The sequence below is a fragment of the Pieris brassicae genome, chromosome 4, assembly GCF_905147105.1.
Source record: "Pieris brassicae chromosome 4, ilPieBrab1.1, whole genome shotgun sequence".
Taxonomy (NCBI): domain Eukaryota; kingdom Metazoa; phylum Arthropoda; class Insecta; order Lepidoptera; family Pieridae; genus Pieris; species Pieris brassicae.
In genome coordinates, this window is record NC_059668.1 from 14992375 (window position 1) to 15009715 (window position 17341).

The 17341-nt window shown below is 33.1% G+C and overlaps 1 protein-coding gene across 2 annotated transcripts in view; it reads left to right on the plus strand.

Annotated features, from left to right (window-relative positions):
* The window catches only part of LOC123708826 (neuroligin-4, Y-linked-like), a 49467-nt gene extending 38150 nt beyond the window's left edge, over window positions 1-11317 (plus strand). For both annotated transcript variants that reach the window (XM_045659740.1, XM_045659739.1), the window contains exons 5-11: window positions 511-711; window positions 1009-1507; window positions 1814-1904; window positions 4071-4244; window positions 4878-5029; window positions 7781-7899; window positions 8025-11317. In XM_045659740.1, the coding sequence (XP_045515696.1) occupies window positions 511-711; window positions 1009-1507; window positions 1814-1904; window positions 4071-4244; window positions 4878-5029; window positions 7781-7899; window positions 8025-8998 (2210 nt within the window). In that variant the 3' untranslated portion in view covers window positions 8999-11317. The remainder of the gene's footprint in view (window positions 1-510; window positions 712-1008; window positions 1508-1813; window positions 1905-4070; window positions 4245-4877; window positions 5030-7780; window positions 7900-8024) is intronic.
* The last annotated feature ends 6024 nt before the right edge of the window (window positions 11318-17341 follow it).

Consider the following 17341-nt stretch of genomic DNA (forward strand, 5'->3'; position numbering starts at 1 on the left):
CTGGCAAAGTTCTTCTAAGATTTGTTACTGTATCGTTTGTTACCGTGTTAAATGCGCCTCGTCCATTTATAAAAGGAAATGTTTCGATAAAATCTCCTAAGTGAAATTTTTCCTCGTGGGTAATTTATTTTGCTTCAAGACGGGTTTTTATTACTTTAAAGATAAAGGTCGGGGATCGTTTCCCCAAAGAACATCTTACAATTTCATTACCGTATGTTCTTAACTGGTCATAGCTTATATTACATTTTACACACTATTATTATTATAATAAAATATCTTTGTAGGCATAACATGCCTTTAAGCTACACATAAAAAACAAATTCTTTAACAGATTTAAACGCATATTTATTGCAATAGTTTAACTGAAACATTTCAAATGTCAAAATGCTTACCAACAGTCGTAGTCAGCGTGAGACATCGCTAAGATTTTGTAACTGAATTTCAAATTATGTGGAAATGTATCACTGCGTCGTTCATCGTTCATATATTCTATATTAATCATCTTTTTAGGTTTCTTAAACGCAAATCCAATACCTCACGTAAGAGCAAGAGTAGCAAACTATGGACTGATGGATCAAATAGCCGCTTTACATTGGGTGCAGCAGAATATTGCACTATTCGGTGGGGACCCAGGAAATGTTACTATGCTTGGTCATGGATCCGGCGCTGCGTGTATAAATTTCCTCATGATTTCTCCTACAGTTATGCCAGGTTTGTATTATATATACGACCCAAAACTTTTTTTTTAATTGCCTTAATAATTAAACATTATAACTAATAAGATATTATCCCTCCGTTATTTGCTACTTGGACTAAATATTTTGTTATTTATTTGATTACAAATTATTAAGGAAAATCAATTGCACTTATATTTAATAAACTTGACTTAATATTCAAGTTTCACTTACTTTAATTTTATAGTACATTATAGTAATAAATCTTCTTGTCTTAATACAAATAAAAAATACCATTCGTTATAAACCTTTACATAGATATTTTTCGTTATAGGTCTCTTTCATCGAGTAATCCTACTATCTGGTTCAGCTTTAAGCTCTTGGGCGTTAGTGGAAGATCCTGTGAACTACTCCGTCCAATTAGCTAAACAATCAAACTGCACCTTACCTGAGGATATCGTAAAGGACCATGAATTGATCGTCGATTGTCTCCGAGAAGTGCCCTTACAAGAACTTATGTCTGCCGAAATAAGCACTCCGAGCTATCTAACAGCTTTCGGTCCCTCAGTCGACGGCGTCGTAGTTAAAACGGACTATGCCAAGGAATTGCTAACATTTTTCATACCAAACGACCTACAGGGTTTCACAAGCGTTTCTGGAGTGAACAATTTTAAGGCGGACAAAAGGAGCGGAGATAGAATTTTCGGGATAAGAGGAGGACAAAATAAATATGATCTGCTATTCGGCGTTGTAACGAGCGAGGCACTCTGGAAATTTTCAGCTCAGGACATTCAGAATGGTTTTGAGGGCGAAAGGCGGGATAGAATAATACGGTGAGTGTGTTTGGGTAACAGATTGTTTGTTCGTCTTGTTAGCATGTTTCGTTGTGAATAGAAAAGCATTTTACATTTTCCTCCCCAGTGATTCGGCCTTTGCCTCCGCAGAGATTTATTTAATGCATACTGAATGGGAATGAATTTTTTTCAGTTTTAATTGCAGCAGGTTATCTAAGTTAATATATACTTCGTAACTCAATTTAACAAATAAGCCACTTTATATATATTCAGAAATTGATACTAAATATTATTTTTTGCTAAGCATGAACCACTGAGGTATATTTACTTATTGATTTGTTTTAGGACATACGTGAGAAATGCCTACACATATCACTTGAGTGAAATTTTCTTTACAATAGTCAACGAATACACGGATTGGGAAAGAACTGTTCAGGTAAGTGATTTTTTACTTAAAAGCTTTCTGGATCTGAAAATAAATGTACGAGAAATTTCCTTCGTTTAGTAGTTTTTTTTGTTTACAGTCACACTACAACCTCTAGACCTCAGATTTCTGCAGCTGTTTCGTGATATATTTTTTTAAAGGCAAATAGATGATCAGCTTTCTGTACTTGATATACACTATCGACTTTTGTCTACGTTGTTACTTTACTAGCAACACTTATTTGGGCATATAGGAAGAAAAGTCGGTAGGTCGATAGTCGGTAAAGACGTAACCGACACAACCGTAATTAGAACACATGATCGTATAATTCGTAGGCACACTGTGACGCCATTAGGCCAATACTGCACTGGGCCTATATATATACGTTATACCAAAAAATCTACATACTGAAGTATTAGAATATATTATATAAACACTAAATATTTATAATGCTGAATATGCTATGTTGAATACACATAACACAGAAACAAACATTTAACATATCCTATTTTCTTTGATATTCTTTATTCAATAAATCTTTTGCAATCAATGTATATGTAATGTTGACCGAAAGTTATCTATCGATTTTCGATTACTTAGCAACGTGATTCGAAAGCAAACTTGTAAGATACATCAACCTGCCGAAAATTGAGATTTTATTATAGTTGTAATAACATGTGGTTCAAATGATTGATGGTATCATAAAGTAACCTAAATTTTCCTCAAAATAACAGTCGAATTGTTTTATGTTATAATGACAGTTGACTGTGTAAGAATTGTTATTTAAACCTCAAAACTTGCGTACAGCGCAAGAGATATGTAGTAAATTATGTTACAGAATATATATTCATATCAATTAGGTCTCTCTCGTATCATTACTTAACACGTTTACAAAATTATTCTTACGCAATACATTACTTTTTAAGTAAAGAGGTTTTATGTGTGACACGCATTACTGACATAATATAAAAGAAATAAACAGAAAATCGATAACCCAGTGAGTCTGCGACAAATTGAAAATTGATTTGATGGAAAAGATTCGACGAATGATACAAATTCCATTACATTAAGGGAGGAAACTCGAAACAAAAGTCATTTGGGCAAAATCACATTTATAGCAAAAAATAATATGAAATTATATTAAATCATACTAATAATAAATACACTTTCATGTATAATAGACATTTTGTTGAATTATTAAAAAAATAAGGGATACGTTAAGCAATTAATGAACTTGAGTGGTGTAAAATATAATTAATATTATTATAAACCTCATTTTCTCTTGTTCTTTGATATGTATTAATGAGATGATTTCAGTAGTGGAGATTGTGGATTACCTGAAAAGTATCCTTTATTAATATAATGTGTTATATGATGGTTAAAGAAAAGGTTTCAGAGTCCAAAAAGTACCAATAACAAAATTGAATTGATTAGAGATCTAAGTAATGCGATTTCACTTACGTTTAAAAGCTCAAATTATCTCTGAGTGGTAATCAAGAAGATTAAGTAGAAAGTGTTGGACGCTTTTTCAATCTCATTGAAATACGAAACCCATTCGTATGTGCTCATTAGATCTCCAGACGACGTTTAGAAATGCGACTCAGAATTAAGCGATTCCTTGAAAGTAATTTACGGGTTTATTTATTTTTAAGTTTATTAAGGTGGCATATTATAAGGCAAAAGTTGTTCGTTGCGATTACATTGCTTTTTTGAACACATTTTAAAATGGACATTTTGCAACAAAAAAAATAGCTATACATACATAATAATTCCTTAACTATTTCTTTTAAGCTGTGTTTACCACACAGAGCAATAGCAATAATAAAAAAAACGGAATAATGATTGATGATTTAAATTAAATGTGCTTTAAAATGATAACTTACCTACATCCTATTATAACAGTCATTAAAGGTACATTTAAAATTTTCGCAAACTATGTAAACGTATATAATGAATGAAAAATAGAATAGTACTGGAAAAAGTATAATTAGGGTTATAAAAAATTACCACTAGAGTTAATTTGCGCTCTTAAGACTATGAGTGTTGTAATGTAGGTGAAGGTTGAGATAATGTAAATATATAATAAATATATTTGAATAATATAAAAGTCTGACCAACTGGGACCTTATTAGTTGTAGCAAAGAAACTTTTAAGGAATAACGAACAATTTTTCAACAGCATCCCATTAACACACGTGATGCGGCAGTGTTGGCATTGTCCGATGCTCAATATGTGGCCCCATTAGTGCAAACTGGGGACTTCCTTAGTGTGGCAAAAAGTTCGCCAGATTCAGGGCCCAATGCGTTTTTCTATGTTTTCGACTATCAGACTAAGGATGGAGATTATCCTCAGGTATAATTATATTATGATATGATACTACCAACACTTTCTCGTTTCTACATAAATCCATATAATAATATAATATATATATAGGTTGTGTTTGAGTTAGTCTAAGTAATACAAAGTTATTAAGCACATGACAAAATATGTGAAATTTACATATTATCATGTGCACGTGTTAGAAGTTTACATCCGACATCGTTTATGCGGTATTAAAAATAAATCAATGGCGCTTCAACCTTTTTAGGTCTGAGCCTTAGATTTCTGTATCTGTTTCATGATCATTTCTTTAATCTAGTAGGCAAGCGTCATGCACAAGGATCAGCCTTCTGTGCATGACGCAAGCTGTCGACTTATTGGGTCTAAGGCAAGCTGGTTTCATCACGATGTTTTCCTTCACCGTTCGAGCGAATGTTAAATGCGCACATAGAAATAAAGTCCATTGGTGCACATAGAAAGAAAGCCGGGGATCGAACCTAACACCTCAGGGATGAGAGTTGATAAAATGTTGATTCTTAAAACTTTGAATCAATTTCAGTTTCTAGTCAGATTCATTTTATATAGATATATATCATATTCTCATTCTTTGAAATATCGTACGGTTTTTTACTCTTTAAAATATACTAAACGAATATCGTATTACAGCGAATGGGTTCAGTGCACGGTGAAGAGCTGCCTTATCTATTCGGAGCGCCTCTTGTCGACGGTCTGGGACACTTTCCCAAAAACTACACCAAGTCTGAAGTGGCCCTGTCTGAAGCTTTCATATTGTATGTGGCAAACTTCGTGAGAACTGGGTGAGTTATATCTTTTACTGCGTTTTTTACTCGAACGAAAACATTAATTTAATGCAAACAACTAATTATGCAAAACTGTATATTTTTTACCTAATTGTCACGGTGATATATTATTTCTAGTATTATTTAGATTTTTGTAAGCAAAGCGTAAGCTCACTCTAAGAGCTTCTATCTACTCATATTTTATAAGATTTCTTGCGATTTCGCATTTTTCTGATATCTCTACAAGAATCTGGGTTATAACTAAAAGCATTAAGAATATAAAATGGTCTATGTAACATATTGCGGAGAATGCTGTGGTAAGCCTCGTATTGAGGTTACCAAGTGACACATTGCGTGCCATATGTTGGGGACCGCTTGCGGAAGGAATTGACTTAACAATATTTTTACTAGACATAAAGCAGAGTTATATCACAGATTTCCTTTGTAGCTTTATTAGCTTTACATTATTTATGTAATAAAGATTACTACAGTTCAATTAATTTGCACATACAAAAAAAATCAGATTTTATAACCCTTTTCTTTTATTAAGGCGCTTACGCAGGCCCGTGCCATGGATGTCGGACTTGACGCGGGCAGTGTGGGGCTGAGTCTGCACTCAAAACCCTCTACTATTCAATGGGGTAGTGAGACCCCACCCACTAAAATACTTCAGCCCATCACACGCCCTTAAGATCGTCTCTCGAGGTTCACCAGGCGTTCTAAATTTTGTACCTTGTGTTAACTCTGTATGTCAAGTTGTGGTTTCGCTGTAAAAGGAGCAAAACTATTACGATATATTTATCATTCAGTCTCTACATGGATAATCCTTTATCTCTTTCTCTCAAGATGTTTTTATCCTATGCCGAAAAGCGACAGAACAAAGCTTTAAATTGAGTCCGTAGTTTTCAAAATTAATGATGATAAATGACTTAAAACCTCATTTTAATTCTATCAAAGTGTTTCACCTAAAACAGCATTTGAAGTTAATCATGAAATGTTGATTTCGTGCTTAAATTATTTAATTACTATCTAATAACTACGCCTATTATTTACTATTATGTCAGTCACAGTCATAAAATTTTAAGTTAATAGATATTAGAATTTTTATAAGTATGAATGTAGAATTAATATACATAGTATTAAATATTACACAAACTGTCGAGGGCGATAGGTATTGATTAAATGTTAGTATCAAATCATTAATAATGTAAATTCAATATAAGGTTTCATAAATGAAAACACTTAGGACCTGTTCGGTTGTTCGGCAGAGAGACGCTTTATTATGATCGTGAGTTATGATATCTTTTCATACTTATTGATATTTAATTTAAGCTCAAGGTAGGTTTGACCTTATAAACCTTAAATGTAAATTTATCGTCCTTAATATTTAGGACAACAATTTAATTCTTAATCATATGAATCAAATTGTTTGTAGTAGTAGTGTAGTTATGATATATGTAGTGTAAATAAACTAACCTTATTCTTGCAATTATATACGATAAGATTCATACAAAATAAAATACGTATTGAACCTCTGCTACGCGAATACATATCAACATGTTAAGACTCAACGTCTATGATCTACGTAAGAACCATAAAACGTCTCTATGTAATTACATAAAGATCGCAGTAGTATATATATCTATAAGAGTATATATATACTCTTAGTTTACCAACAAAAAGGACCAAGGAATTCACATTACACCCTAGAGAGTACTTGTCTCGTACACGGACATTTGCAATTTAGAATGTATTTTAAAGGCTGCACGAGAACTGAAGATTCCGATGTTGTCCAGTAAAATAGAAAAATATGTTGAAATTCAATTGGGACATAGGAGAAAATTTTTAGGAACCCAACCAAATCGGCAAAACAATGTCCTATAAGAAATAAATTTTGTATAAAAGCAATAACTGTGCTCCGCTTTTGATTAAAGATTACTTGAAATTGTTCAATAATGATCGAATCACATGATATGACAAATAATGTCCATTGGGACAAATACATTTAGTTGTGTTGAGAATTTTCCTTGAGACAAGTAACGGTTTTTTATCTACGTATTTACTCTCTACATGGAAATGAAATATTTCAGTAAGGTTCTTCAAATTTAACTTGTATAAAATCGGTTTAACTTATTCCAAAAGGAAATAACCGCATCCCAACCCCAATCTCAGCCACAGCATTCCGCACTGACCACTCTTACACAACTGTTGCATAAAACGCTTCATATATTCCTGTGAGACTAAATTGCCCTGTACGATGTTTTGACAGAGATATATTTCTACGGAACAACGCAAGCTTTTGGTAATTCCTTACTTTGAGATTGATGTCTACTAACTAGCATTTATTCGTTTAGCAAACCACTCTTATTTTCTTTAATATTAGCAAATATTAGTTAACTCCTAGTAACCAAGACAATTTTTGTATTATACTAGGCTTATCAAAAAAAAATAGTAAAGACAAAGCAACAAAATATAATTTTTTGTGTATTTCCGTTCCGGTACAGGTTTCAGTACTTCACCTATTTAAATAAACTTAGAACGATACCCAAACGAAGCAAAAAAACGATATATATATATAATATCTAACTTGAAACCGAGGTAGTCCGTAAAGCTTCAATATGTAGCTATTAATGACTATTTTAAGCTTAAAATTCGAAACAATTTTAATTTACAAATAAGTGTACGACTGTAAGCAGCAATTGGAAATTCAATTTAAAAGACTGCTCTCGGCTTACAACCAACTTAAGGGTTTTATTTTGTCTTTTCTAGAAATCCTAATGAGGTCCAGCGACAAGAGTCGGTACTTCCGATTTCAAGGGAGAGGAATAAATACAAGAGCATCGTATGGGATGAATACGATACCTTGCATCAAAAATATTTAGAAATAGGTACTAAAATGTGATATTGAAATTCTAAACTAAAATATATTTTTTTACGAAGCTACTACTACTTCCGATGCATATGTTAATGAGTCATTTTGTTATACGTTTCCTTAACCAGACTTCTATTACAGGCATGAAGCCACGTATGAAAAATCACTACCGAGCGCACCAGCTGTCCGTCTGGTTGCGGTTGATACCGGAAATCCACCGAGCTGGCATGAAGGATGTCATCACAAAACACAACCTATTCCGCAACCACAACGACCCTGAAATGTACGATGGTTTAGTTCGGGCCGATCCCCTTACGCGCGCGAATTATTACGATCCCACATTAGAGCTCTATCGCAAATCCTATAATGTAACGCTTGATATACCCACAACCACCATGGACACCCACGTCACAACTTGCATCAGCGTCATGTCCGCTCGCCCCGGCGCCCCCGTCACTCAAAGTCAACCCAACAATTCACAAACTCAAGACGTTTCTAATTTAGAAGTGGCCAGCTACACAGCTTACTCGACCGCTTTGAGTGTAACTATCGCAATTGGCTGCTCTCTATTAATCCTCAACGTCCTAATTTTCGCCGGCGTCTATTATCAAAGAGATAAAACAAGATTGCAAGTTAAAGCTCTCCAACAACAGAAACGGAATCACAACTCCACTTATGATACTTCGAAACATCCACATTACTTTGTCGGTCATTCCCAGAGTTCGAGCACGATTGTCGATATCGACCACCAAGATAAAAACGCGATCATTGCTATGACAAATCGCGTACCCCACTTTACGAATACAAATTGCCCGAACGTCTGCCACACGGGGATTCAAATGGCGAATTTGAAGACGAGCCCCAATCGAGGCCAATGTACTACCTTGCCGAGAAAGGTTGGGTTCAGCTATCAAAATCAGATTTGTAACGCGTCGAATTGTATGACTTTACCGAAGAATGCTACGTTTATGAGTAGTGGCAATTTGCCGGATGTTCAGGCTCAGACTGGACAATCTCAGACGCCAGGAAATGGTTCGATACAGCCAACATCGCCTCAGCATTTTTCTCAAAAGTCTAGAGTCCCCCAGGCGGCAATGTCGGAAATGAATGTATGAGAAATGGAAGATATTTACAATTATGTGTAAAAGTGAATTTAGTATACTTAAGATCACTGCTATACATACTTGTAAATATCGCTATGCGTCTATGTAAATAATTTATGCTTCGATTTTCAATAGTTGAATGTTTGTTATGACACGCTCTTACATTCAATCAATAATTTTAACTGACTATTTTTAAGATTCCTAGAAACCTATTTAAACTATTTTATTCTTCTTTTTAAGCTGATAAAAAATCTGAAATTTATTTCTGTAATTTATGGTTTAGTTTGATGCAACACCAATATCGTATATGTACATTTGCGATAAAATTACACTTAATTATTGAAAATCGTCTCTAAAACATAAATTTTAATGTTCATAGATTAAGTGACGTCGTTTAATTTTATGTAAATACATTCCATTATGAATGGATCAGTAAATTGATTTCCGTAATTCAAACCTCATATTACAGAATTATAACTTAATGGATTCACAAAAGCCATTCATATATCACAATATGTAAGACACTACATCAAACATGGGCATGAAAATGGGATGAGTATGGCATAGTCCTTGGCTTACGTACATACATACATACCTTTGGATGAAATTTTTATGAACAAATACAATATGTATTAATAGGGCCTAGAAGCCTTCTTAGCATTTTCAGTATTACTTATACAAGGTATCAAGATATCTTCTCGTTTAGGTTACATTTTACATATTTCATATTACAGTCAAGGTGAACTTCTTGCCCGTTTGCTTCCGTTATATAAAAATTGAATGAGCAGTGTGATTTAATGTGAGTACAAGTGTAGCCGGTAGCCAATCAACTCTGAGGTCTGCATTAATAGATTTTTATTTATACATGCGCAATTTAGCAGCACGAAGACCAGGCTCGTGAAGACACTTATATTCCCCATATTTCTGTACGCGGCTGAATCGAGGACCTTGCGAGATGTGGAAATACAGAAAATAGACGCTTGAGGAGAATGCTTGGGGTTTCGTGGACCGAGTTTCGTACAAATGTCTCAATACATCAAAAAATCGCAGTAGTAAGTATTAAGCAGCGTCTGTTTTCAACAGTACAATCTCGCATCCTTACATTCTTCGGACACGTATCTCGGCATGGTGTTCAGTACATAGAACGCATTGTCATCCAGGGGAAGGTGGAAGGGAAGACACTAGACCGCGCGGAAGGTCACCTACGCGTTGGGCTAACCAGATCAAGTCTGCCGTAGGAGGTTCACTCAATGAGTGTAGCAGGATGACCTCTAATAGGCAACGATGGCGAAACATCGTGAAGCGCATCATATCTGCCCTTTTTTAATACCACTACTACATAACGATTACGACCTCTCTGTCAAGAGTGTACCGGATAAGAAGAAGAATTAAGCAGTGACTCATACGGTGAAGAAACAAAAGACGGCGTCGTGTGTGAGACTTACATGCCTATTATGACCAAGGATTGTAGCGCCACTGTTTCATTTTAATGCGAATGAACGTAAAATACATACTTAATCCTTCATAATTGAGTGTTATATTAATAATTTCTTTAGCTTTCAACCTACATCATTTTATTTACTATTTTTTTATTTTTATGGGGATAATATATATTCCGAATACGGTTAATATAATTGACTCCTATGACTGGCTTTTGTGTACACACGCTATAATAATGTCATTTAAAATGGCGTCATTGTAAATAAACTAGTATATTAAAGACTGTAATAATGTAAAATTTATGTATAGTATGTACAATTGTCTTGATTTATTTACTTTCCAAATTGAGATTTCATTCAACCGAATATTTACTTGATGTAACCATTCGTGTCTTCATTTATTTGCGTTGTGTAATATATATAAATGTGGATTTTGTGTACTTTCGCGTCTGGTCGTTAGGTTTTTACACATGTAGCGTTTCGGGTTACTTTCTAATTAACTTCTACTTCTTTATAATCCGTATCAATGGACTGTGTTAAATGAGCGACGAAGCTATGCTATTCTAGGCGAATATTTCAGAAGGACATCTGTGTCCAATAAACCAAATGCCATCTACGAAATCAAAGTCAATGTTCGTTTTTAAATGGTTATATATATATATCAATTTTGTTTTCGGGAGAGGCCTATGCTTAACAGTGGCTGATAGGTTGAACCTAACACAAGTTCTATTCAAAATATACTACAATTACATTGATCACTAGTGTACGATCTTACTCGTGAACGCTTTATGTGAAAAAGCCTTAAACATTCTTCTTACTTTCCATAATAATAAATAACAGTTATGAAATCTTATGAGAAGTATCAAATAAATTATTAAGATATAATAAAGTTCGTGACAAAAATATGAATTTTTATTTTCTCTCTTTCGCGAATACTAAATCCCTTACAGTGAGGAGGACGTGGCTTATAAGGCTACTTACTACGAATCTTCCAGAAGCGATTCAGGTTTCATACCAATTACGTACTCGTACTGCAGAGAACCATAACGACGTGACTCGTTCGTGAGTACAACTTTCAGTAATAGTCATATTTATTGAGGTAACTATCGTAATTAGCACTGGTTTACGGGGTAAATTATAGAGCCTTTACACCTTTTTTTTGTTGCTCAAGGTGGTATTTACGCATCGTATCAATGGCAAACAGGGTATGTGAGACTCATTGCATTTCCGGTCGTATAAACTATACCTAATAAAACTTGGAGTAGTTTAAATCGTATCCCGTACTTTAACTCCATTAATATTTATATGGAGATTACCGTAATAGGAAGTATATCAAATAAGGTCCGTTTTAAAATATAACTAATCTAAGAATGGAAAGTATTAACAATATTTCTGTTTGTATTGATTGGGGAGAACTTAATGTACAAAGTGTTATATATTTATATAAAATTTACAAGAAATTACTGACTATTACTGACTAATAACACATGACTATTATCATCAAAAAAGCACACGTTCAATGGACACCGTGCTCCATCAGCCAGTACACCACATTAGGCCATACGAAAAGATACTTTGCCATAATTATTCGAATTTAATGATAATGTACAGTGACAATATGTTGTATGGTAATTCCTACAAGTATATATTATATATTTCAACGATATATTAATATTTAACATCGGCTAATCTCATAATTATAATGATATAATTATCTGTAACATGCAAATCTCCTGACTCTAATGATGATCCCGTCTATCACAGCCGATAAAATTAAACTCGTAATACTCGATAATGCTTATATTATTATGTTCAGGAATTTAGTGTTAAATTCTACTGGATGCTTACAATAGTTTCTCATTAACGGTTGTATACGGACCTCGTTAGGTTGGAAATGAAAAAAATCTTTCGAATTAGTGAATTGTTATGGTGCACGACAGTGTAAGTGCTAAACAAAGATGTGTTGTAACAGGTCACGGAGTGTATTTCTTTTAATAATAGTCTGAAAGTGGTGTAAGTATGTACTTTCTTATGATAAAGATTCTTTTGAGTCAATTAGACCAGACTTCATTTACTTTTAAATCATACATTGGGCTTCAATTTTAGGTTCCTGGCTGTCTCAATCAAGAGACAGTCTTGACATTTCAATCATTTGAAAAATGGGCTTATCTTCTATTTATTAGGTAAGTTACCTGTATATTTTGTATACTTATTCACATTTGATCAAACATTCTGTTGAATTTAGGTGTCAGCTGGTAATCATTTTATTTAATTAACTTATGTTATGAAAATTTATTGATAGTTGTCGTATAACTAACTCCTTGGTATAAACTAAATCTTATCAGCCAACAGTCAATCTAACTGAATTTAACTGTGGGCATGTTTAGCTATTCAGATCGTTAAAACGGTGGTAGTTGATATCATTCTGAGTATCACGGTGTAGCTAATATTTGGCTATTACGAGTATGTTTATGTCATGATGGGAGATTAGATAGGTTAACCTCCTTTGAAACAATCTTATGGTAGATTATTTTTTACGTATAAAACACATAATCAGAGGGTTGTGACATCTATTAAGTTATCAATTCATTACTGTTATTAGATATTAATATTATATTAATTTTACACATTTAAGCCTTAATAGATTTGCAAATGACAATTTTAATGTACTTGCTATTATTAATAATCCTAGTTATTATTAATAATCAGACAAACTTTTGCAAACATTCTCGTAGACAAAAAACGGTGAAGAGTTTTCAGCATTCGGAATGCGGAAACGACAAAACGATTGACAAAACACTTTTCGACGCGAACGTATTTTGCACATTTTAAAATTGCGCTTAAAGAGGGCGTCTCACCTCTAGGTACGGAAATATAACAAAAAAATATAACGTATAGTGAAGATCGTAGATAACTTTCAAAGCATTTTGAAAAGAAAACTCAAAGCACTAAACGCAAAAGGACGGTCATTCCTTTTAGAGTAACAGGTTTTTTTAGTTGTTTCGGCTTAATCCTCTCTATTTCTCATTTTCTTTGCCAATAGCTGTCATCGTTTGAAAATGTATCACCTCGAGTTTTGTATTTTTACGAACAACGATTGCACGTATTTATCAAAGGATTATCGGAAGTATAGTTATGTTAACGATTGCAATATTGGTTAGCTTTCGCCTGCAGTTGCAATCTTAGAAGTTAAAGAAAGAAAGTAGCTAGGCTCTAGAAAATAAAATTGAAAAAATTCTACAGAATCGGATTCACACTCCTCTCTTTTTCCTGGGTGGCTTTTAGTAAATGTAAGAATGTGATTCTACAAACTATATTTTTAATTATACTATGTAATAAATATGTATGTATACAAAAATCTTTTGTATTGATTGAATGATAAAACATTTTTAACGTTATTTTGGGAAAATAAAATTAGCATATTGAGAATTTGAATAGAAATATGAAATAGAAATTTTGATATTGGCTATTAAATTTATCGAAGGCTTTAAGTTCAAACGTGATCGCTAAAGGCTGTATATAGATCAGAGGTCACGCTCTCAATTTCCGTTAGACGGAAATTGTTATAGAAAATAAATAATAGATATTTATTACTGAGATAGATGGAAAACTTTCACTTAGTCAGTTAAAAGTGATAAAGTTAAAAAATATCAACGAAATTTTTTTGTTACTTATTATGCAATCATAAACATAACTTGTAAAAAAACCACATATTTTTATCCAGATTGCGAGGTAATGGTAACAATAGTACTATGTATAACACGACTGACTACTAAGTAACGCAGTTCGTGTGTACGCCTTTCCTTTTATTTTTGTAGTTATTTGCATAACATATACCCTACCGCGGCACGACTGCCTCATGGCAGGACCTTCGTCGAGTTCAGTTCTCCGCCTCTGCTTTATAGCAAATGACGGCCTAGCAGAGTCTCTAATTTCCAACATGCCGTCCTCGTCCGTGTCCGGACAGTATAATAAGTACATATAATTGTGTGTACGCTTGTCAGATCTAAGTGACAAGTATTTTATTATTTACCTATATTTGCTTTTGAAGGTACAAAATTTAACTTTCAAGTTGTACTTGTATGAAAATAGATATTTGTTATATTAAGTGAGTAAAATGATTTGATTTTACAAAACTGATATGGTATAAATTACCACCCATGGAGTTCTACATTTTTACTCCTCCATTGCCTAAGAGCCATCAGTGAGAGCGGACGTTTGCCTTCAAAGCTGGTATGAACTTAGCCAGACTCGTGCAAATGACGTATATTACATTTTCTTATTGTATTATGTTACCGATACGTAGTAAAAAGTTTGAAACACTTCATTTAGGTTCAAATTTTAACTATGTTCTTATTTAGCAAATAACAAATGTGAAAAATATATACTTTACTACTATATGTACAAAGGTACTATAAAAATTAAGTGCTATCAGTTCACTGTACTAAAAATTGAGAACTATGTAATGGAGAGGCACAATTCATTAAAGTTAATGAAGTTTTTGCTGGATATATCTGAGCGTTCGCTGCTGACCCGAATCGCAGACCCTCAGGCAAACTAAAGGGTACTCAGCTTTGCTTCGTATGCAAGTTCATTAGGGGTGGCGCATAAGTCTTTCATTATATCCATCTTTATTCTTTATCCGAGGCCAGTTTATACAAATTTAATTTATTATGTACAGCAACAATGAAGCTACAAGATTGTTTTCATCAACGTTAATATTATTCCATTTGAAGTAGAGTTGTCAAAAACTATTGGGTGTGTAGGAATATTTACAATGAGTACACCAACTATTTCTACCAAAGCAATTTTGAAGGCTCCACCACTTCGACATCACCCACTAATTGTATAGAGTATTCATAAAGAGAAACATGTAGGTTGTAGCTGTAATACTAACAGGTGAATGATCACCTCAGAGCTGGCGCTTTTCCTATATTTTTTATTGACCTGAGGAAACTTTGGTGTCTTTCTGATATTGTTTTTATTTATAATTATATTATTGATAATTGTTTACTATTTTACTAAGCAAGACGTATAAGATACTACCACAAGAAACAGTTTTGTACTTTTTGATCTTTTAAATCTGAGGTACTCTAATATAAACCATTACATGAAATAATCATTTAAGAACAACAAAAAATGTAAACACCTAAATTCAAAGCCCTTGTTAAATGTAAATTAATCAATAAAGCTTTTTATAAATTTGACGAATATATAAATAATCCTAATCCTTGGGATTGATTTTCTCCAGTTCAAACAATTTGTATGACTCAAAACTTAGCGATTAAAAGAGTGGCGGAAAGTTTCTTGCCAGTTCTTCTTGCCTGCTCTACGCCCTTGACTTGCGAACTGGTAGTGAATGTAAATTTACAATTAATTCAACTTCTTTTCTTACCTTCATAAATATACTTTTTTACCTATATGAATAAAGTAATTTTGAGTATTAGTCTATTCGTTTAGTACCATAAATGTTCCTAAATGAGATTAACAACTCATTGAACATTAGGTGAGTTATTGTAATATTGTCGATAACTATATAAATAGATGCACATATTAAAAATATGTTTAATTGTGGGTACAGACAACCCTACTTAAAAAGAGATTTATAACAGTATGGGTATCTAAAACGATAGATTATTTTTTATTGATTCATTCCACGTTGGTTTTATATTTTAACACATATGGTACTATAAAACGTACACTGTTATATGCCAGTTTGTTAAAGATTTAAACAACAAATATAACTATTTTTTTACCTAATTCTTACACTAAACGTCTGGAATACATCTGCAGCATATTTGGTGCGAATCATTTAGCTGGTCTCTGAGTACCACTTGGATTGCGTGGAGTGAGTGATTTTTTTATTATTTTTTTATAGTTTCTCAATAACCTCCTTATAATATAACCTCTGTGACCCATTTAAAAACAAACAGGGGGTCGAGTCTGTTAAAAAATAATAAATACAAAGTGTTTTCTTTAAATATAGGCTTTTTTCTTGCTTTTCAATTTTTTCCTTGAGATTATTATATTTTTAATTTTTCCTCTAAAATGATGTTTATATTTTGGGTTACATGTTCGGTAACTCTTTCTCCGATTTCGTAGGATCGTAACTTTTTGTTTGTCGAGTTCCTTTTGGATATTCTTTAGTGCATTCATAACTTCTTCCATATTTGTAAATACTAGATTGATCAACTGGCAGTATATTTTTTTTGTACTAGTGACGCTCTCTCTTGTCAGACTTCTGTAGTACTTACATTGTAACTGTCGATCGATCGATACGATCGAAGTGTTACTTGTTGTTATAGTACAACTACTATACACTAGATGGCGCTTTTGTACATATTGTAATTTTACAGTGACGGAGTCTCAAGACTTAGTTAAGAGTTACTTAAGATTTTGGCTTTTTCGTAGGTCGCAACATAAAAATGGTCGAGAACCGATGTTTTAAAGATACAAAATAGTAAAATTGCTGTTTTTTATTAAAGTACTCTTTCGTCTATTTCTTTCTAATTATGTTTACTTTATGAAGAAAAGACGGTTTCAACTTATTTCAGATACACTGATTTCTTTACGAATAACAGAAATTGATTCAACTGCCTTAACTCAAAGTAACGTCCGATATTCTGATAATGGCCCCAAATGTAAGACCATATTTCTTTTGTTAGCACTTCTAAGAAGCTACTTGATTACGAAGTTATTAACTTTGTGAACTGGCAGAAATCCCTTACAAATACATACGATGTCAAATATATCCAATTAAACTTCATCACAAGTCAGTTCTACTTTGAAGTAACTTTAGCTTTCAAAACTCAGTGATGCTAATACACTTTGTTTAAGCCAAGAAATAATAATAAATTCAAAAATAATTCGAGACTTTAAATTAGGTATACGTAGATAAAGCGAAACAAGGCACACA